The sequence below is a fragment of the Brienomyrus brachyistius genome, chromosome 4 (genome assembly GCF_023856365.1).
Source record: "Brienomyrus brachyistius isolate T26 chromosome 4, BBRACH_0.4, whole genome shotgun sequence".
Lineage (NCBI taxonomy): Eukaryota > Metazoa > Chordata > Actinopteri > Osteoglossiformes > Mormyridae > Brienomyrus > Brienomyrus brachyistius.
The window spans coordinates 8,634,573-8,658,265 of NC_064536.1; the positions used below are offsets into that span (position 1 = coordinate 8,634,573).

Here is a 23,693-nt window from a genome sequence, read left to right on the forward strand (position 1 = left end):
AACTGTCAGTAGGTTTGGAGGAAAGAATCAGTCACGTAAATAATGATTATGGGTACTCAACCACTAGGGGGCATCAGGCACCACCGTGTTTAACTGGGCAGAGGTAATGCTAATATTTCTGAAAACATCACATTCTCTTCTGCAGCACGCAGAGGATATTTAAGTGTGTGCCAAGGACTGGCAGATCTGCACAACAAGATAGGTAAAGGTAAGACCCAGTCATCTTATTGGACCTAATCCCAGCATCAGCTTCTCTGATCTTATCCACAGCTCTTGCAGAGCCTCCTGGAGGGGGGGGGGGGGGGGGGGGAGGGGGGTACAGCACCACCTGCTGGTTGGTTTAGAACTCCATCCTCCCGAAGTCAAATTCAGCAGCTGCGGTCGGATCCTTAATAGGTCAGAGTCAAGAGTTAAAGGGTCACCCAGTTACACCAAAGGAGGTTAATTAGCATCGGCTGACAGTGTGCCAGCTTGCTACCTGGCGAGAGGAGCGCTGTAGCACTGGGCGGCACTAGGCTGGCCGATGATGGCCTGCAGTGGCAGTGCAGCCGCACAGATACACGCTCGCGCATTCGGTCGCTTGCCTGGGGCCCCGCAGTCGCAGCAGACCTCGTTGCCGGGCATGCGCAGCACATCGTCGATGATGGCCTTGGCCAGGTCGTCCAGGCTATCCTCCCCGGCGCTCTGGTCCCCCCTGAAGGCCGTGTTCAGGGCCTCCTCCTTGCTGTTGGTCAGCACAGATATCCAGCTGCATGTGTGGGAATAGGGAGGGAGCCGTCAGCTGCAGGGCTAAGCTGAAGGTCCAGTGAGAATCTGTACCGGTCCTCGCTGTGCTTGTACAGTGATGGACAGGGAGGAGTGTCAGCCATCTCTACAGCTCTGCAGAAGCTTAATAAACAGAGCTGGCATTACAGAACAGTCACACATCTACAGTGTACAAGGCAGAGCCGTGCCTGCTAAGTGTAGGAACTCTGGAGGCGTTTGGAGGTCATCCGTCTGAAACACCTTTGGTCTCCTCACACTGTAAGAAGCTGCGTTTTCCCTGGGGGGGGGGGGTATGATTCATCTAACAGCAGATGCCCCCCCTGCCTGTGAGCCTCTGGGCGGCCCGTTACGATCAGCCCGCTCTCTGAGAGGCCTGAGGCAGCTTTCATGAAACATCACAACGCCACCTCACACTGCCCTATAAACGTGTCTGCGACGCAGCTATTCCCAGAAGCTCACTTACATGAGGAACTCCTGCTCATCCTCTGCCTGAAAGTGGTATGTTCGGTTATCTGGGGAGAGAACGGAGGAGCCGCGGCATCATTTCCATGTCATATGGGCTTTACAGTGACAGAAATATTTCTAATGGTCAAAAGGTCAGAGGTCATGGCTGCTGATAACATCAGAGGTCATGCCCAAGGCCCCCACACCACTCTCCGCTACCTGAAAGCCTGGGGGTCTCCACAGGCCGGGGGAAATGGCATTGTCAGATCCACAGGAGAAGCAACACGCTACTGACATTTACTCACGGGAAATCAGATCAAAGCACTTTTTGTCTTCGCCGCTTGGCTTGACCTGGCAGGTGAGCAAGTTGAGTCTAACTGGCTGTCGATTGGACTGGAATAGAGAGAAAAAACACTCCGTCAGAGCTCTTCAAAAAGTGCTTTCTGAGAAAGGCTACTTTTAACTAAACTTGTGTGACATGGTCACAACAAAGCCAGCAGTGCCCGGCAGACGGCCACCATCACGCCACACGTCTCACCGTAGCCCCCTCCATCCTTACACAGCTCTAAAACGCCTTGCCTGTGGACTACAAACACGTAAAAGCGACACAGGTGGTGTTCTGAACTACATAATCTACTAATAATTTCCAAGTGTTTCCATGCAAAGGACAGTTGCTTAAAAACATATACCAGCTGCATCAGTGAATAGGTTCGTCGGGGTTTGGGCTGGGTTTTAAATAACGATGCAGCCCGGACAGAGAGCCAGCTGCCAGGGTATGACGCGCGTGTTTGACCGACGTCTCCCGGATACAGCACAACATGGGCACAGAGCCGCCCAGCGCAAAGGATCTCAAAGGGAGCTCGAAGCCCTATTCCCCTTTCATTACGCCGAGGAAACAGGTGGCCCTTTGATAGCAAAACGGAGATCAAAACGCTCATCGATCGCAGTATCAGAGCCGAGCTGCCAAAGCGCCGAGGGCGTCTCACGGGACGTGCTGAAGCTCCCACGTCATGCTGGCGCAAAGCGGCACGGCTAACGATGCCCTCAGGCTCAAGGCTGACCTGCTGTAGTGGCAGATAACCAGGTGACCACCCTCAGAGGGGGCGTGTCCTTCACAGTACTTAGACCCCTCCCTCGACTTCCCGGCCTGCACTTTCGTTTAACCGCGTCACTGCCAGGCGCGAGCTGCACTCACCGTGGCGTGAGAGATAGTGAGGATTCCCCCTTTCACTGAGCATTTCCGCCTCTGCCAGACCTTCCGTAACCTAGGGGTAGGAACACGGGGAACCACATGAGGGTGACACACACCAGAGTGTGAGCGTAAAACACATCATTACAGTGAAACATGTGTCCTGGTCCTTGGCATGGGCTGCAGGCTCTCCGTGACCCTGCACTAGACTGGCAAGAGGAAGATAGCTGGATGGACGGATCAGCAGCTCTCTGCATCATCGGACCACATTAAGCAGAGGCTTCTTCTTCTACTAAACCGAATGTTTTTTTTGTTCTTCTGGGGGCCTTGGCCTCCTGTCAGGTAGTGCAGGGGCACCCGATTAAAGGGCCGGAGGTGGGCTATTCTGGTGCGGCAGGAGCACAGTACTCTGTGACGTCCTGGAGCGCCCGGCCTGAGCTCACGCGACAGGGGCATCATTTAGAGGAGCTGGTGGTGAGACAGGTTCTGTAAAAAGGTGTCCCAGATATGGAGGCGACCTCAGGAGACACGGGGAGCAGGAGGAAGAGGAGAACGCCTACCCGTCACTCTTCTTCAGCAGGAAGCCCTTCTTCTCGCTGCCGAACTCCTTGTTGCCCTGCAGCTGGTGCATACTGTAGCCAGCCTGCTTGCTCTGCGAATCCTAGGGGGTGCACATACACACACACGCACACACACACACGCACACACACACACACACACACACACACACGGGCATTATAACGAGCTTGTTCGCACATCCCGTCACGCATACTGCACACGCACCCACCCCGCATGCCCCCCCACAAACAACGCGTCTCCCCCTTTCTTTGCTTTTCCCTGCTTTCCCTGGCTAATTATTGGCAGGCCAGGTGTGAGGATGACACCCCTCCTCTCTTGTGGCGCTGACGAGCCGCTCCCCCCACAGCTCTGTGGGCACCCCCACCAGTCACAGAGCGACTACAGCAGTGATAGGATGCTGGCCGCTTCACATCCTGCAGACCACCGCCTCAGCACCATCGCCGGCGTGAGCGAACTCGTATCAAGACACACCCCCCTTTGCCTGATGTCCCACTGGGGAGGCCCAGATAATTATGAACCTCATAAGAGCCTCACATCCGGCTATTTTTATGATACTGAAATCCTCAAAGATACACCCAACCGACAATTGCAGAAATAACTACCATTCTGACTCTGCGGTGGCCTCACTTATCAAAGAGTCAAATTCTGCAGCTGAACACCCTCATCCTACTTAAGAGGAAATCCACATCCAATATACATCCGTCTCTTTCAGTGAGTTCGACGTCAACATAAACCAGCTACGGTACAACATTCTCACGGTGCTCCTGCGCACACCACAGGCCCATGGAGAATGTCGCGCGTGAGCCTACAGGGCATTCGCTGTCCGCCCAGCCGGCTCCGCTTCCACCGCAGAGACGCAGAACACACAAAGCATGCGAGTCAGGTATGGGACTTACTCTCCTAGACTTCATGGAGGAAAGGCAGAGGGAGAGAAAGGCAGAGTGTCAAAAGCACATAAAAGCAGGTCTTCATGGCAGATCACACAGCAAGCAACAGGAACGCACGGGGGATCACACAGCGGCCATCTGATGCACTTGATGTTAGACACACATGTCGGTCACACATTTAGCCAGGTGCAGCATTTAGAAGTCGGATTCGCTCAGTGAGTATAAGGTGGAAAGAAAATTGTGGAACCTTGAAGGGAACTACAGGGACTGAAATCTTGAAGACTGCAGGATTGGATATTAAAGTGAAAAAATCAGTGGGACCTTGAAGGCTACTCCAGCATAGGAAATTGAAGTTAAAAAAGAAAACAGTTCTAGAATCATCTTCACTCCACTGGAGTTATCTGGACAGTTGAAGGTATTTCATTTAACTCCAGTAACTTCACCTGCACCTTTAATGTTGGCAAGGCAAGGAGATGTGGCTTATGGCCATTTTGTGAACAAAAAACTGAAGATTTTCCACATTTGCATACCAATAAATACATATCCAGCTAAAGTTCTCGTGTAGAACTAATCTCATTGTACATCTTTAGACAATAATTATGCATCCATGCAAATACACTTAGCACAGCAGTACCTTAGCACTCTTCACAAACTGCCATGAGTGACACATCTGCCTTCCCCACATCAAATGCCCCATGCTGGTTTGTAGGGTGAGCCGGGGGGGGTTGCCAGTGGGAAGTTCTTGCCTCAGACAATGACATGTGGCCCAGCGGCAGCCAATGAGAGTGCAGCATTTGTGCGCTTTCCCAGGTGGGCAGAAGGATGTAGATTTCTGTTGATTTTTTTTTGCGTAGCTAACTGTAAAGTATAGGTATCCCACCCATACAGTATAATAACTTGTCCAAATATTACCCTTGACTGTTATGTGACACAGGAGTTTTGCGTCATTAATTCATCACGTTTAAGAATGAAACAGGCTTGGACTGAGCTGCGATATTTCAATGAGTATTTCAGGGCTTCTTCAGCTGAAAGCAGACTCGTACATCAGCACTACATGTCCAACTATGAGCTGCGCGGTGCTGATGTACAGAAAAGCTCTGCGGCCCAGTGGCGGAAACTGTCAGGAGAAACGCCCATCTGAACGATGGCGGCGATGTGACCCAGCGGCTTCTGGTGGAGGTCAGGGCGTGGCCCTGGGACTCAGCTGGCAGAGCAGGTCCCGTTGACGGAAAGAGAGAGAGGTCTTTGGGGGGGGGGGGGGGGGGCTACATAATTACTGACATTAGACTGAGCGGTCAGTGTGGCACAACACTGGTCACCAGCAAGGCCCTACTTCACACTGGCTACCAGCATGGTACAGCACTGGCCGCTCCCCGACAGGAGAGGGAATACCTCCAGCGTTTTGCGGCTGACCGCCACCGGGGTATCGCTGCTAGCGGACGCCAGCACTCAGGGGTATAAATGGGGTTTATGGTTGAAACAAGAAATACAGGTTTCTGCTGGCTTCATGAAGCAGTTGTGATGCAGAATGCTTGTACTACGAAGCAGAGAGAATCTAAGACTTACGCACCGATGCTACCCGCTTTATGATGGTTCCACTTACAATATTTCGACTTTACGTTTGTGCGATAGCGATGCGCATTCAGTAGTGAACTTTGAATTGAAACCTGTTCCTGGGCTAGCCATATAGCCATATGCTGTACAGTGCTTTCTACTGATGCCGGCCAATGGCAGGATCCGCACAAGCTCCGCTTCCAGTCTCAGTAGCGATCGCGGGTATAAACATCTAATACAGTCTTTAACATATTGTACTGTTTTTTCGGTACTTAACCCAAATAAAACTGCATTCATTTATTTACATTTCAAGTATTGATATTTAGTCCAGTTACAGTGATTATTTATCAACTCATTCAGTGACAGTAGTTATTTACTTATCATATATCATACTCGACAACATTTTCCACTTACGATGGGTTCATCAAAATGTAACCCCATCATAAGTCGAGGAGCACCGGTATATCCCAAACCACTGAAAAGTAGAGAAAATCCCGCAACAGGTTCCTTCTTCAGGTTGAAAGGTCCAAAGAGGTCAAATCAGTAGCTTTTGTGCTACTTGGCCAAAAGAGGGACAATTCTTCATTTTAATAAACTGACTGGTCAAAAACAGGCTTTAACTGTGTGCATTAAGGTAGTGCTGTTACTAATACAAGACCAGGAATGCCAATCAAGTTAAACTTCCAGACAGCCAGACAGAACAGCCCCCCAGGTCCGCACCATGGTCCGGAAACTGAGCCGTGATGGACCCCAACAGGTAGCCTACCTCCTTTTGGTCCAGCTGCAAGGAGGACTTGATGAGGTCCCGCAGGGCGGTGAGCTGCTTCTTCTCCTCATCCTGTGTCTGCTTTATCTGTTGGGAGACCACCACACAGCTCACACGGCTGCTTACGACAGTTCTTTACCAATGATTAGTTGAATCACCAACTGAGAAGCCGAAATGATAAGCATGAGCGACTCACATTATAAAGGTCTGCGGCGAGCTTCTCGATGTACTGCTTTAGCTTGTCTGCTGTTTTCAGGCCATCCTGAAAGAAGCTACAGGAGAATCCAATCTATTAGAAATACGCTGCAAGAACACACACGGACAGGATACAGCACCGTGATTTATCTCGCAGCAAAATCTGGCCGCTGTGGCCTGCAGCTCTCATTCTGCCTCATATCTGTTCATCCTGTGCAATAAAGTACAATGTGGTCTATCATCGGAAACCCCCAAAACAGACCCCTGCGGGCTGGCTGGCTGGGTGCAGTACTGCAGTTACTCCATGGTGTCCCTGCTACCATATTTATTTTAAGAAGCTAGTTTCGGAGGTTCTCCTCTTGCCTGACTTCTTCGAGCCTTTGGGTCGTTTTGCTCTGGGATTCACACCTGCCAAGCTCCTCACGTCATCCTGCTCACAACTTCCTCCCTCATCGTCACCTTCGGCATATTCCGCATATCATCCTTAGAATATTTTTCATTTAAATGCCCACTTATTCTGCTCGGTATCGTGGCATCGCGAAAACAATCACGTATGACACTTCGACAATGACTTGGAGTTTGACGCAGCGGCACAAAACATCTGGGCCGGGGAGAAGGACATGGAACAATCCCTCGAACGTCTTTCGCAGACTGTGGCAGGTCCTGGCATCACTCACTTGCACTGAGCGTGGTAATACTTGATCAGGTTCTGCAGAAGGTCCACCCCCTTCTTGGTCTTGATCTCATTCACTTTGATGAGGTACTGTGTGATGAAAAAGAAGGACCAATAACTGACACAGTCCAAGTGGCACAGAGATGCAAGCTACAGATTAACAGAGAGAAATGATTCGGAGACTGGAAGTCACTGCGTAGAAAAATACCCGAAATGCCATCGAATTAATTCAACACCCCAACCAGCTGCTTTGCTGAAGAGCAAAGATAAATACTTTATGTATTTTCTTTGTTCGGTTCAGTGTGAGCTGTGATAAGCTATAAGTCACCGCGTTCTGTCCTAGATCGCGTGCAGCCAAATATGATGCCAGGCAAACAACTGAATACAACATCTAGCTAATCCGATTCCTACTTCACGGCATTTATGAAATTACTAGCGAGGTATTTCCACTGCATGCAGTTCAGGTTTATCTCATATCCGACAGCAGCCCATGTGTCCCTGCGGTACGGAAGAGGGGAAGATGGATCGCGAATGTCTGTGTGAGCCTTCGCCTCCCTGGCCTCCCTGTCTGATGGATTCCCATTCTAATCTGGTTATATGGTGAGCAGAGACAAGCAAATAGAGAGCTGGTAGCAAAGGAGGTAAAGCAAACCCAGGACCCCACTGTAAATATGGCGCCCTCTCCTGACTGGAGTCTGTCAGGGACAAAGCACTGAAGAATTTCCCAAGATGGGTCAGATGAGGCTATCTTATCCATGAACACTGAAGCCCTATGAAAAAGCTAAACAAACAGACTATTATGGCAGCCTTCTATGACAGGACGTGTTACATCAACATTGGTCTTTGTGGCCCACCGGGGGTTGTGACCTTCGACCTCCACCAAACGCACATAAAAAAAAAAACACATGGGCAGGTGGCTCTCTGGGGTGTTCCCTGTCTTTGCAGTGTATAATCTGAGGAAACAATGAAATAGTTGACCATGAAATAGAACATCTGCTAAAAAAAATGGCCCAAGGGGATGTGGGGGTGGCTATACCATTCTGAGCTCAGTCAGCGGTTTTTCCAGAGGGGGGGGTTGGCGTCGCAGCCTGACTGACCCAGCCTGAGAGGGAGTCAGAAGATCAAGGCCAGCAAAGGCTTTTGCACCTTTATCTCTAAGCAACTGTAAGCAAGTGTCTTTAACCCCTCCCTGCCCCCTCAAAGAAGTGCTTCTCGGAGTAATGCACCCCATCTTTCATACCTTCTCAAAGAAAAGCCATTTAGTAAAGTTTTCAACACCTAGTCGAAAGTCCTCTTTGAGGCAACAGAAACCCTACACAGACTGGCCTACATACCACTCAGCACTGCCATGGTCCTCATCATAAGCACAGTGTTCATCCTTCATTCAGCCGATTAGCGCTCTCCCCCCTCTACGACCTTGAACCCCTGTCCCCGCTGACCTCACACATCTGCAGTTGGAAAAGCCGGCGCTCCTTCTCCATCTCCTCCGCAATCTCGGCCCCGGTGATCTCCGTGCGGATCATGCCGTGCTGTTTGGCATGTTCCCGCTTCTCCTTCTCGATCTTGGTGCTGAGGCACAGAAGGGAAGCGGCGTCAGGCTTGGACCGCGACTGGGCTGAGCAGCAGAGCCACATGTGGGGGAGGGGGGACATGCGTTACAGTATAATCTCAATCCACCCCCCCCGGGAAATCTCCCTCAGATCAAGAAAACAGCCATTTCATTACTTAATGTTCATCTCCTGCTTCTGAAAGAGAACTACAGACCCAACTAATTGCCTTTATCAGAGACAATGCCAGTTCTGCTCCAAAGTTCAGCTCCTACACGGAGAATTGATGGGGGGGGGGGTGTAGGCCACTCACATTAAGATAATGATCGCAGAATGCGGACAGATGTTTTGAATCTTGCGAAACAGAAATTTTCACAGAAAGACAGTGACTCCACCAAAAAAACAGACGAATGCTAATCTTACATTTACAGACAGACTCTTCCCACACTTTTCAACATCAAATGCACGGTGAAAGTAAAGCGTTTCCTAATTTCGTGTAATGTACATATCTGGATTCTGAATATAAATCTGATACCCTGCCAGATCATTTTACAGGTGACTTTCGCTTAGGTCAGCATGACACACAGAACGCCACAGCCACACACATGCACACACACCCATCCGACTTACAACTTGGCCTCGTAATCTTTCCATGCCTTGTCGAAGGGTTTTTTTAAATCCTGAGGGGAGGAAAAAAGAAACACGTGAAATACAGAGAATCACAACACAAATCTCAGGCTGCATATATATAACAATAAAACTAAAACATACAAGTATGACAGGAACGCTGAACACCTGACAACTACAGCATAACTTTGAGTAGTTCTGTACTGACAGTATCTGACAAAAATTTCACACTAGGAATGTCAGGCATCCGTTTCATTCACGGGTTATTCTTGAGGATTCTAAGCACCACTGAGCTAAGAATCCCACGAGACTGCTGGGGGGAAGGGGGCTACTATCATTTTTAGGCAGCTTCTGATGTTTTGAGGTCATCTGACTGCTGTCATGGACAGAGATGCTGGACTGATGGTAGAAATGCAGCTGTTCCGGCTGGGTCTGGATCCTCAGTGTGAGGAAACACAACACCTGGCTGGATGAAGCATGTGGTTTATCGGGGGGGGGGGGGGCTCAAATATACTAACTATAGCAGAGGCCAATTGTGTTCTGTTGCAACACACATTTGAGCAAAAAGCTGAGCAAGAATGACAATGCTGACATGACCGGTATCTGAATGCCTTGTTTGCCGCGAGAGGTGAGGGAGACAGACTGCACCAATCAGGAGTGTGAAGAGGCGGGGCTATATCTTACCCCTTTGACCCCCCTTAAGGTCTCCCTTGAGCAGAGAGTCCAGGGTGAAGATGACATTGTGGCTGAGACTCTGGAGCTACAGAGGAAGGAGGAGGAGGAAGAGGAGTCAGCCAAATCGAGACTCACATTCTAGGCTGAGGATATGAACCAAGTGGGACATGATGCCAGGATCTCTGCAGGTTGCTTAAAAACCGAAAAGTGAGCAGCGATGCTCATATCGGCTTCTCCAGACAAATGACATCATTGTTATGAGATGAACAGGCTGCTCCTCCCGCACCCTGCAGCTGGTGATGCTCTGTCCTGTCACTGCGCCTGACTCATAAAACAGCCCCCTAGATGCTTTGGCTCAACCGTTTGCATGTTACTTCAGGGGGTCACCCTGTTTGCCATGTACTGTACTCTGAGAGAGGTATCAATTAAGGGGGAGCGTGAGCATCTGCCAGGGAGTTAGGATTGAGGTACATCAGGTATGTCAAAGTTTAACCTGGCTGGAGCGTTTGCTTGAGATGGAGATAGAGATTTATTGAGGTACAAAGATGAACAGGCCAGGATGGTCACAGTGTATTGTCTAGATCACACAGCTGTTGATCACCTGTTTTACCCATGATGCTTAGGGGTAACATAATCAGAGATACTATTAATATAAGAGTTATGTTTACAGTTCACAGCCTGGAGAAGATGGAGGAGAAGCTGGGAGATGTGGTCAATTCGGGGTCATGCCTATTGGGGTCATCACTGGCCCTTAGAGGCAGAGCTCTGCTCAGCTGGGGATGCTGTGAGGGGCCCCGGAAACCAATCAGAGCAGGCTGGGGGATGCTGTGAGGGGCCCCGGAAACCAATCAGAGCAGGCCGGGGGATGCTGTGAGGGGCCCCGGAAACCAATCAGAGCAGGCCGGGGGATGCCGTGAGGGGCCCCGGAAACCAATCAGAGCAGGCCGGGGGATGCTGTGAGGGGCCCCGGGAACCAATCAGAGCAGGCTGGGGGATGCTGTGAGGGGCCCCGGAAACTAATCAGAGCAGGCCGGGGGTGCCGATACTGGCGACTGACAAAGGCCTCTCACTAGGTTCTTGAGAAGCGCTGACAGTTCCTTGGTGAGCGTGGAGAACTTCACGAAAGCCGTGCCCAGGTCAGGGTTGTCCCGGCTGATGAAGTTGCTGCCGAATTTGTCCAGGGCCTGAGCATAGTTTTCCTCATTCTGGACGTGATCTGTGGACCGAATGCAAATCGAAAAATAAGCGAATAAATAAATGAGCGTGCAGCTTTGACACTCCGGAATGACACTCAAGACGCTCTCCAATCCGACAATCCAACCCGGTCCAGAAGCGCAACTCCACACGGTTTCAATAAGTCTGCCCTCAGCAGCCAGCCCAGCAGAATAAAAATAGGGAAGTGAGTATGCTCACAGCATGCTATTAAGCAGGATAAGGTGCCCTTATCTAACAGCAATTCACTGACGCCATCTGAGGCCTGCTCAGGCTTTCCTTGCGTGTCACTGTTGAATCATCCATCCCGAAAACCCTAGAATAATAAAAAAAAAAAACACCCTCTGTTCCTGTATGAGCAAACAGACAGCGTACCCATAGTTACACAGGACACAGACACTCCTGCTTTTCGTGCGGCTTCAGCTGTGGTATTTTAAACCACGACTCTTCGTGTAATAGATCACAGCTAACTCTGTCCAACATGCTGATTTTCAGCCCTTTTCAAATGAAAACCTGATGAAAACCCGTCAAAAAGGAAGCGGGATGATGATTAGACAGAGTGAGAGGGGCAGAGGATGGGGGGGGGGGGGGGGGCTCTGTGCAGAAGTGTGTTTACCAGCGATACAAAGCCAGAGCAGCAGAGTCCCTCAGCAGGTCATGTGACGGAGAGGCCACGCCTCCATCGCGCTCCACTCTCATCTGGGTTTAATTCTGCAGCATTTGTGTGCCTGATTCTGCTGGCACTGTGACATTATTAGGTAATCCGTCTTCTTAAAGGGAAAAAAACCTAAAATGTTTACTGCCTGTACTATCCAGCAGGGGGCTCACATTCCACAGCGGCCACAGGGTCGTTTCCAAAATCTAACATGAAGTTAACTATGCAATATCGACGAGTAAATAATCCTCTGGCAATCAGTATTAAATTTCTGGAAAAATATATAGTGCATATTTATAGTATTTAAATATAAACAAATCCCATTATAGCAAAAAGATTCACTGTAAAACCTGACCCCTGAAGAAGAAGGAGAAGAAAGATATGATTAATCACAATTACATGGCAGATTTGACTGAGTGAGAGGGCAGGTCCTCCTGTGAGCGGAGCAGATGCAGAAATGCAGACTCTTTTTTTGCAGCAGGGCCCATAAATCATGTTAAAAATGAGCGGAGCCCAGGAGGCTCTAAAATTATGACAAGGCCTCAAATGAAGTGACGCCCACAGCTTCAGCCGACAGTGTGAAAGCTACACGTCTCTGCACAGTTATGAAGACGGGGAACAGCTGAGCTCCCACCTATGTCTAAGCCAAAGTGAAAACCTACTCATCGTTGCACTTGTAAAGGTAACACCGGTAACAGTTCACGTAATTTGCTCCTGCGGGAGGTATGTCAACCAAAATACTGAGCGAGCAACGCAGGTAGGCTCTGCTCTTACCTTGGCCTGAGCTGTATATGGCTTTGACGGACTTTTTGACCTTCTGCAGCGCTGTTCTATCCTGGTCCAAAGCCTGAGGAAGAGAGGGAGAGCAGAGAAAAGGGCTTAGACTGCATACACCCACTCTGCGTCTGGGTGGGCTTTTTTGCTCATGGGAGTTTTACTCACGCAAAAATGTTCTGTGGGCAGAAGGAAAAATTATTGCTTCTCTCTCTAAACCAATCAGCTTGTAGAGGAGTCGAGCCCAAGCAACTAGAGGAGGTGGAACCAACCAATCAGATGTCTTGGTCCTGTCTCCTCTACAAGTGGATTGGTCATCTCTCTGAACCAATCATTTTTCCTTCTGCCCTCAGAACATTTTTATGCAAGTAAAATTCCTACAGGCATTTTTGTGGAGGAGAGCACCATCTTCAGTTTTTAGTTCCTGATCCCTTTCATTGTGCAGAACCAACTAGAGCTAATTATTCCTCAGAAGAAAGGGCACAATTACACAATTACACTATAGGCATCATTTGTTGGGCCAGTTCTTATACCGACACACAGATATGTGAGAGTAGCACTGCGGAGAGAGGTGAATACCACAGGGAACAGTGTGGTTTCCTTTTAGGACAGCAGGGAACCATGAACATCAGTTGCATCACACAAGCACTGCAGCCCAACAAGGCTGACTCCTTAGCCACTAGCTTGCCCTGGCTGTTTGTGACTGACAGCGTCCAGCAGGGGGCAGATTCAGCATTTCCCTTCCCTAGGCCACACTGATGTACAGTCAGGCATGTCACCAGCCCATGGGGGCTCCCTGCAGACCAGCACCAGATTGGGACAGAGGGCCCAGTCGATATCCGACTTCCTGTCACGTCTCCCTCCCCAGTTTGACAATCTGTACTGGTCGTGAAGGTCTCCAGAAGCGGCCCATGCAGCAGACGGCGGCCAGTGCAGAGCGTGCCAGTGCAGGCTTGCTAAAACCAGGTGCCTTTCACAGCTTCATGGCCTGGGAAGATGCATGAGCCAACAAACTCTACTCACGTAAGGTTCCCGACAAAGCCTGCTTACGTGATGGTCCCAGCAGCTCTGCAGGCGTAAATCTGGGCGCGGTAAAAGACGGTAAAAGGAGAAGAGCTGAAATGCGACCTGACATTGTACAGTCCTCAGGTCCCAAGGGCATCGCTTTTGCCAGCCTGGGCAGCACCTCTATCATCGCATCAATGGCCAGGATGGTGATATCACTGTTTATGATCTAAGCAATGATATCATAAGATGATGCCATCTCCTAAAGTCCAGCCCAATGAAGAGGATGGCTAGTCAGATACAAAATGTTTACACATGGTGTGGAGACTATTCCTCCTTTGTTTTATTGTTGGCAGATTTCCCTCACTAAGTGCTCCCTGATATAAAAAGACCCTAACCCTAACCCTAAGCCCTTATATGCTTAGTCATTTCACTGGAGCATCTGTGTTTTATCACTAAAAGAAGTCCAGCAGACCTGATCTAAGAATGGAAGTAGCTTCACTACTCAACCCAAGCTCTGCTTTGACCATTTAATTAGGACATGTTGTCTTCAAAAATAGTTCCATAGACAATAGTCTCCTGACAGGCAAATACAAAACAATGGAGGACCTGACAATGAGTGATGGTTAATTCTATGCCTGTATTCATTACCTATACATATCTGACTAACAAGGAACCAATCTACAGTGTCTAACAGAGCTTCCAAACTCGGATTCTTCTATACGGATGAGTAGATACAAATGATCTCACTTTAGTTCTCTCTCTAAGACAAAGTGTTGGCCAAGTCTTGGGCCATCTGAACCAATGGAATTGGCCTCTTTGCTATGTTGCTCTCTGAACAAAGTGCTTCAGTTCTGCTGACGTGAATGGACACTCTCTCTGAGTCAGGTTCCAGGTTATCCAACATTCTCATTGGAACGGTGGCTCCCTCAGGACAGAGAGACCAGAGCAGTGAATATGAGGACAGGGGAAACTATTTGGAGCTCAATTCTTGCCTCTCAGGGACATAAGCAGCTCTGCCAGCTGGCGTTTCCAGCACTTTCCATGCTTTTACTTTGAAATGCTCACAATAACAAAGCATAGCTGCTCCAAGGGCTCACTGTGACACCAGCCAACTCTGTCCTCTTTCCTTCAGACCAAAGACTGAAAAGTTTCCCGGCATGAGAGTTAAGCAGCCAGTCCTGGAAGTGGCACCAGCATGAGCAGAGTAACTGGACAGGTCAGTCGTCAGGTGGTGGGATTTAAAGGGAGGAGTGTGCGAATGCGACCCCTGCTGGCCCAAATGTGCATTACATGTGTGCATTGTTCTCAATGTGTGGTATTACATCTGAGGACTTCCAGTGGCGCCTTGTCTTTCATGGTGCTACACAAGTGAGTGCGTGTCAGTGAATACAAGCTCGGGTGCAGCCTGATACAGAATGTGAAGGTACAGACTCCCACGTTGGTCCAGCATTCCCACTGAGCATTACAAAGCGACGATGCCGGGGTGCGATGGCCAGGTGCTGGAGTCCCACAATCCCCTGCAGACCGACAGGCTGCTCCTGTGCTGCGACCCACAGCCAATGATCCTGCCTACCTGCACTGTGCCAAACAGGAGCTGCGCATCCCAGGAAGCACATGAATCATTACCATGGCAGGAAACACAGTCTAGGATGGGAGGTTGACACGTGCTGTGGGGAAAGGGGGGTCTTTCTGACAGTGAACTTTAAACCATTTAACAAGTGGGACAGCTGGTTCTCGCAGTAAAATGGACTGAGGGGCATGCTTCTTGAGCAGTGACTCAAAACCCGTGTCAAAGAAAGGTTTGAGGACTCCGGCCCCCTCATCGTGGATGCGGGTGCCTCACATTTCACAGCAGCATTAGGGAGTTAGTCAACCCCCCCCACCGAGTGTCCATTTGCTGCTTTACAAGCAGTCCACGGAATGCAGGAAGTGAAATGTTGAAGGAAAGCTTTGAACAAACAAATAAATGTCAAACGTAACAGGTTGGATTCCTCTCATTACTGGGGACCGGAGGCACTCTGGTTCTAAAGATGGCTGTTAATCCTTCAGGGAGGACAGTGTGGCCACAAACCCAACGGGGTGTTCTGCACTCCATAAAAATTAACACAACACAGTGGTGACCTGGAAAACCATCAATGGAAGCCCACCAGAGAGAATCAGAGGCGAAAAACCCCGGTATTCCCTTACGACAGCGATAAATACCAACAAAACAACATGACCAGAACACTGAACTTTCTACTAATTCAATACACAGTATAATTAAGCAGCCCAATGTTTCCCCTGTAAAGTTTTCTGGTCTTTCTCTGGGTACAGCTGGCTATCTTCTCCATGGTTTATTGGCTTTGATGTCACTCAATTGCAGGGTAGATGAATTGTGGGTAGAGCCTCATGAGACAATTTTGAGCCACAGAGGCAGCGTTAAGTGGGAATCACAAAACTGTATCAACAAGAGACACAAAGCACGAAAAATGACAGCCCGTGTCTGCATTGGCTAACTGAGAAGGAGGATGCCTCAAGTCACATGACACTGGCCAATGAATCTGACAGGGTAAGACTGTCAGGCACACTGACAAAGAGTAGTCTGGACCTTGCTCCAAGACCTCAAAAACATCTAAGGGGAATCACTGTTATTGACAACAGGAGAAATGTTGGATAACTCCACCTTTCCTGTCCGCACCCATCTGGAAGCACTGAAACATCCCCTGCTTATCATGGACAACCCCTATCACACAAACGAAAGCTCACAGCACATGTTAAAATTTTCTTTCCCCACTGCAAATGTCACTCACAGTATCTTCCTGGCAGCTGTCTGAGGTCTGCATATCTCAGCTTTGGCAGCTTCAATGATCTCCACAAAAACAGGAAGCGCTATACTGCTACCTCAGAGGAACGCATAAAAGCCCAACAGCTCGGCCTCCACATCAGGCCGTCTGGTTAGCGGACAGAGAATAGCGAGTTATGTTAGCGCTGTAGCTAATAGGTGTAATGATGTTTAAACAGGCTGGGAGCATGGCCAGCAGGAGAGAGGAGAGTCTCCCTGAGCAAATTGAAAACCCTGAATTCCCAGCCTTCTTATAAAAACCGTGAACCAAGCAGCAACCTGCAGCGTCTTTGTGTGTCAGCTCAACCAGGGCAAGCAGGTCGCCTCTAGCCCAAACAGCCTCCTTTAAACTAGTGCTTTCATCCCTGCATGGGCAGGACCTAGGGGCACGTGGCTGTGAGATTTGAGAGGACACTTCGTAGGAAAGCCGATCTGTGGACCACGGGCACATTAACCTGGATCCTCAAGAGGTCAGGCCCAAGTTCAGATCACCACAGATCTGTATTCTACTTCAAATGATAGAGAGGAACTGGCCACAGCACACGACAAGCAGAAAGCAGGAATGGAGAAGAGGTGGGATTCATCGCCTAATAACTCAGATGGGGGGAGTGAAGTCCGCCCACAGCCTTCACACAAGCCCCAAATCCCGCCTGGCGGCTCCATCTGGAGGCTTGGCAAGTCTTCCCGTAGCTATAGTTACACCCATGACGAGCGCCCGTTGACTGTGACTGCTTTTGAAACTGGTCGAAACGGCCACGGCTTATAACGCGTAGACGGACCTTTGATCGGTTGGCACCGTGGGCCGACCGCCCAGCCTCTGGATGGTCATGAAAGTGCCACGTTATGGATTCCCTCGGTATCCCGCCCAGATGCGGGCCAGACACAGCCATGCCAAGAGCTCCGTGAAAAACACAACACGTCCCGACCCATCAGAACCAAATGTGCATGTCTGATATATATACGTATGCATACTTATATGTCTGGGTGCATGCATGGATATGACAAAAAGCACCTGGTGATAGACAATAAAGGCCAGTAGGGGTCAGTCTACAGCTCGATGGCAAAAAGAATGCGAGCAGATGACCTCTAAGCAGGGATTCGCTCACCAGCCGCTACGAAAACAAGGATAACAGGCTGAAGGCCTCTGGGCATCGCTGCACATTCCTGCCGGGCAGCCAGAAGGCAGCTGGAGTGCTGGGACCGGAGAGAGCAGCTCAGCTCCGGAGGAAATAAATTAAATAAGGGCACCAAGAGCGTTCAGAAAATCTTGCCGCTCCTCAGTAATCCTGTTTAATACGTCCCGTGCTGACAGATGCGGGCCGACTCTGGGAGGGGAGGCTGTTCTGCAGAAGGCGAATTCCCCAGCGTGCGCTTCCTCATTCTTCTCGGGCACGGCTCATCTCGGCCCGGGCCTCCGAATCACATCACGGATTACAGAGACCCCCTCACCTCCCCATCCTTCAGCAGGGCTCACAGCCATAGCTGTTCGGTCCGATCCAGCAGGAATCGGCACAGGAGGAGGATGCATAACGAGAGGTGTCTCTCGACGTGGAATCGGCGAGGAGCGTGGAATCACACCCTCCGCACATCACCAGCCTCTTGGACGCAAAAGCGGATAAACCGTGCAACCCGTGTGTCATTTGTGCTGTGGTACAAAGTGGAGTGAAAATACCTGCTTCTGTCCACGGCTGATTAGTGAGTGAAGCTCGAGGTGGACTGTAAAGGAAAAAGGCTGCAAATCGGTGTTTACGCCACTGGAGAGAGGAGGCTGGATTTGTGCCTCCGGTCACTTGTCTGCGGGATGTAACCCTTATGTACCTTGGACCAGGATGCACCCCCTCTCATGCTGCAGCAGTACTTCACGCTATTCTGATGAGTCAGAAGCCCCCCCCCCCCCCCCCGTTTCTGCTGACACCCTGTTCGCCTTCAGACTCGCCGCTGAGCGCAGGACAGCCACCTCCCCCCTACAACGTTCTGCACTGGATAGCGAGAGCACGTAAAAAAAAAATCTCCCAGGCCCAGATGCAAAGCAGTCCCCCCCCCCCCCCCCCCCTCCCCTCAGTCGGCCCCCGTAATCCCTTAATCTCGTCCCACGTCAGCGATCTGGCTCAGAGGATGGAGCCGCGCACACACACACACACACACACACACACACGCCCGTAGGATGCAGGCCAGTGAGAAACCCGTGACTTTCCACCAGTCGGCCCAGCCTGGCGGCCTGACGAAGCGAAAGCGAAATGGAAACAGACAAACAGCCATGGAACAAAGCAGAAGCCTCGGCAATGTCCCTGCGCCAGTGCAGCAGAATGGAAACCAGTCAGCAGGGGGCAGCGGTGGCATCTGGCCACGACGCATGACATTGGGTGTCGACAACCCGGCGTACAGTGCTGTAATGCTCCAAACCACCCTCTGGGGTGGGGGGCGCAGATTCCACAATCGCTTCCTGCTTTGGGACCTGTGTCTCAGCTGGGAAATGCCAGGCGTCAGATCTTTATCGGGACTGTGCCGGGGGGGGGGGGGGGGGGGGGGGAGTAGCTGACAGGACGGCGGTGAGGGTCAGGGTGGGGGACATGCTGGCCCTGTGCCATGCCGACCCAGAGCTCATTGACACATCTAGCAGTAAAATATGCACTAATATACCAGCATTATGGTCCATTTTCACTGGACACTGGCTCAGCACCCCCCCCCCCCCCACACACACACACACACACACACACACACACACACACACACACACACACTGATATGAGCTTTACCCAAGTAGACGATGTAAGGACCACCCCCCTGCTCTCCACGCCAGGATAAGCTATCTGTTTACCCGACACAAGTGCCCTGGCATGTGGGTAGAACCTCCGTGGGGGTGGGGGTGGGGGGGTTAGGAATGTGCCTAGTGGCATGACCTTCTATGAGGAGCCTATTCAATGTCCAGTGTCATCTGGAGGTCTAAACAACACCTCAGTTAATATAAGCAGGGCCCAATCTATCTGTCAGCATCCCGAATCCATTACCACATGTGTGGGAGGCAATCCCGGCATATCGAAGGTCATCTGTCACTCAGAGCTGGGTGGGCTAGACGTGATTCACCGCTATGGTCCCTTTCCATTCGCGTCATGCAGGACGATCCGCTGGCCCTGGGAAGCAGGGGCAGACTGTGCCAATAGCAATGACGTGAGGCCGCCTCCAGGCACTGCCAGCACTGGGCTGAGGAACTGGGAGATGCAGCTCTAACAGGGGCCATTTACCTTCTGCTAGGGCACAATATCTACCAGCATTTATTCTTAACATCTACGCAGGGCCTGAGAGATGAAGGGTTACAAAGCGGACAAGGCACTGCCTCGGATGTGGGGCTTTTGGGAAACTCTGTGGAGGTTTTCACAGACCATGATATTCCTGCTCTGTCTTCCAGGAACATCCTGCTTCTCTCCAACCTGGCCTTGGAAACGCCTCCCGTGGCTTTCTTTCTCACTGAACACCAACATTTTCAGCTGAACAAGCAGATCCAGAAGGGAAGCTCTCCAGCTGAAGATCAGCATTTCAGCTCAGCCCTTGGGTGGCACAAGCAGCATCAGCCTCCTCCGAAAGCCATGGCTTGGTAAACGCTTCCCCACCGCGTATTTATCGAGGCCGGGGCGAGGGATGGGACACTCAGACAATTGGTCACATCCCTGCCAAAAGTGGTTGGTTTTCCATGTAAATATTTACCAGGATTAAAATATACAATGCCACATGTGCACACATCCAGGCAGAGAGTAGGAGTCCGGAAGGCCGGGAAGACATGTCATCAGCAGACAGGAAACGCAAAACGCTAACAACCTCGTTCTGCCTCCTTCCTGGGAGGAGCGAAGACAGGAGCGATATGAGCATTTTCTGAGGGGGTGGGGAGTCACAGTAGACAAGAACCCAATGCAGGTCCAACTGAGTCCCACAAAGCTTAGACTCTTTGATCTGAATCAGTTTTATCAATCTGGGGTTTTAGGATGTTGATGACTTCACACAAGCAAGTGGGGCATTTCTTCACAGCTAGAAGGGGCGAAAAGATGACCAGCATGACCTTCTCATTTTCTTATTTAATACCTGAAATCACCACCGGAAGGGGCCTTGTATGTTTACAAACATCCAGCACCCACTAATGTCCTGTATCCGCTGCCTTGGGATTGGAGAAGGGCAAAACTAAAAGGGAACCATCAGATACAAATACCAGCTAACTCCAGCTACACCAGCCTGAGCCGAGCGCCGCAATGTTGCGGTAACAGCTAAAAGCAGGAGCCATTCTCTCCTACATCCCCCAAGCCATCAAACAGTCGAGAAGCCGCCCCACACATCCTCAGAAACATCCATGAAGATTCATCAGTTCAGCCTCCGCTGGCTAGAGAAATTAAATCCACAACTGCACTGGAATAAGACTCACTTTTAGTGGGTCACAAACTGGGTTGAAATGTAAAACCTACTAACACAAGTCACTTTGGACAACTTGGATGGTCCAAGAAAAAAAAAATTGTGTAAATATTGTACTGCGAGCTGGAGCAGGAGTGCTGGTCTGGTGCATTGCCACTGCAACACTGGAACTAGATTAGAAGGTCTGGTTACTGAAACACTGATACTGCAGTACTGGGTGGTCCACCACCAGTGAAGCACTGGTATGGCCCACTCCAGCTCCCACTACCAGGGGGATGCAGTGGCACATCCGGCACCAAAAGCCCCTACCCATCAGTGGATAGACGAGCTGAGGAGCAGAATCTGACCTAGCTGTTGTGGCAGCTCCGTGAGTGTTCCGGTTCACTTCTACACGAGCACCATTCTGACTTCGGCAGATATATCACTGGCATTGTTTTGCATTTTTCTGTAAGTGACGGTCTTTCTCAGCGACACCAATTGCATGTCGCACGCAGGCGACGGGATCAAAACGAGGAGTAAAAACCAGCCTGATACGCGCAGCTCCTGCAGAACACCCAGTAAAAATTCTAATTACCGTGCGGCCGGCCGCCTAATAAGGAATCGGAATCCAAGCGAGGAACAAGTGACCCAGATCACAGACGCCCGCATGTCGTAGCGCCACCCAAAATCTTCTGTGCAGGACTAATCAGTGACACGTCACCCCTTCAGCTGCCTCATCTTCTGCGACCAGAGAGATGGTGCACACGTCACTTGCCCTTTCGTACTGGGGTCAAGAGGGAGTCACACAGAGCTGCAACAGGTCCAAAGCCTGGACCGAAAGCCAGAGGGTCACAAGTTCGGATCAGTTCCCTTATACCAGGCTTTCCACCTGTAAGAGTAAACTGGCATATGCAGAGGATGCACTGTAGAGCAGGGTGCTTCAGCTTGGATCTAGACCCGGGCTGTGATCTGTGAAAGCGCTCATCTCCGCAGCCCGGGAGGCTCGTTTCCGAATGTGTGAATGATAAAAACATCGGCTATCCTGAGCCCTCACCTCATCTGGGAGCTGAGGGACAGGCACAGGTCAACACACAGCATCACAAGCTACCTCCACGCAGTCATGTGATGCTCCAGCTTCTCTGGTTGTTTCATAGAAATCTGATCTGAGGCTGAACTTCCAGGCTGACACTCAAATAATGTCCAGAAACCATCCTAAAAACGATGCTGATTTCCAGTTACATGCGTATTCAGATATCCAGCACCAGAATACCACCACTGGCAGGACCAGTGGATGATGACATGCGACCAGTGACCCTTTCAGGGACACTGGTTTTCCTTGAGCATTTCCGAGGCGTCCTCGTTCACCCCTCTCCCATCAGTATTAAAGGCCGGTGATTCACAGCCCTCAGCCCTAGAACTCAACATCTCACACACACAATGTGACCCGGGACACCTTTGCACAGAACAGTGCCATGTGTGTGACGTGTGGTCCTGTGACATCATCCCATCACATTCCCCTCTCCTTATAACACCGTGCTGTCTTTCCTCAAAATGCTCCTGTTTTTGCTCCCCTGTGTGACTCCCCGTTTGTTTCCGAGACATCATAAAGTGAAACACAAAATGAAAGTGAGCTGAACATCACATTGGCAAAAGCACCCAAACCTAATGGCACTGCCAGTGAGATACGTTGACTTCGGTGAATGACTACAAATGACCATCAACCTCCATTTGCTAATGTGGCAATTAAAGTCTGAAGCAGACACAGGGGTAAATGAGATGTCACATTATCTTGCAGAGGAACAGAGGCGCTGCTGGAATGATTTACCATACACTCAGAAGCAGAGGAAACACTGCCCCGATACTGTAATCATGGATTTTCAACTCTTCAACTCAGCTTAGGAGGAGGCCAGCAGCATTCCACCTGAGTGCTACAGTCAGGGGAGGGTTTACATGCCTCAAGCACGTCTCTGCAACTGTCCTAGACTTGCATGGAAAGCACTCTTGGGACATGCATCTCCATTTCTAAACACGCGGATGATCCAAACACATACAATATGGAAACATAAGACATGTTCCCATAGCCTGTCCGAAACATTATACTAATGAACTCTCTCCATATACCATTAACCTTCTCATTAAAACAATCTATTATCTTTAAAATGTTGAGTACAAAGGCTCTATAAACCTCAATTCAGTGATAAATGACTTTATTGATCCCCGGATGGAAATGAAGTGCCGATTCAAATGACTGTGCCCCCCCCTCACCCCCCAAATTAGTAGAATTGGGGTTTAAGGAGGATAAGAAAGAAAAAAAATACTTTCAATCTAGGTCAACCTAGGGAGAACCACACCACCTCTCTTTTACATTAGCAGGGAACATCACAAGAAGAAATCCCTAGAAGCCCTGGTCAGAAGCTGTAAAAGGAAGCTCCAGTCCCAGAGTACGCATGCCCCAGAGTCCATGTTCCCCAGAGTCAGCACACTCCAGAGACAGCAGCTCTTTTCTCCAAAAGCAAATACTTTCCAGTGATCCTGGGCCACTAAGGTCAAGCAGCTTTTGTCCCCAGAGAGCAAGGAGGCCTTCTGCAAGAACTCATTTGGCCGAGGCTCCTCACTTGACACATTTCAGTATCATCAGGCTAGCAATGCACAAGCAAGTTTTACCATCACTTCCAAAGCACGAACAGATGCCTTCAAACTTGCAGCAAAAAACCCCCCCACCACTAATGAGCTGCTGCTTTGTTGCGTCTGCAGATGACAGGCCACAGCCAGTTTCATTGTTTTAATATTTATCTCCAATCCTGCAGACCAATAGTATTTCATATCGAAAAGAAACACATTTGTTTTAGAGACAAAAAGTCCTTTATGCAATTTATACATTTTGCCAGTCTTCTAGTTTAGAGCAAAATTAAAAGAAATGCGTCTTTTTCAAATGAACAAGAGAGGAT

The 23,693-nt window shown here is 50.0% G+C and overlaps 1 protein-coding gene across 1 annotated transcript in view; it reads right to left on the minus strand.

Annotated features, from left to right (window-relative positions):
- The window catches only part of LOC125740134 (arf-GAP with SH3 domain, ANK repeat and PH domain-containing protein 1-like), a 49,081-nt gene that overhangs the window by 12,711 nt on the left and 12,677 nt on the right, over positions 1–23,693 (minus strand). The window contains 14 exon segments of the mRNA XM_049010960.1: positions 585–748; positions 1,229–1,277; positions 1,515–1,602; positions 2,405–2,474; positions 2,959–3,059; positions 6,185–6,271; positions 6,381–6,456; positions 7,057–7,142; positions 8,492–8,621; positions 9,230–9,279; positions 9,911–9,922; positions 9,924–9,986; positions 10,972–11,117; positions 12,543–12,615. Coding sequence (XP_048866917.1) covers positions 585–748; positions 1,229–1,277; positions 1,515–1,602; positions 2,405–2,474; positions 2,959–3,059; positions 6,185–6,271; positions 6,381–6,456; positions 7,057–7,142; positions 8,492–8,621; positions 9,230–9,279; positions 9,911–9,922; positions 9,924–9,986; positions 10,972–11,117; positions 12,543–12,615 — 1,195 coding nt within the window.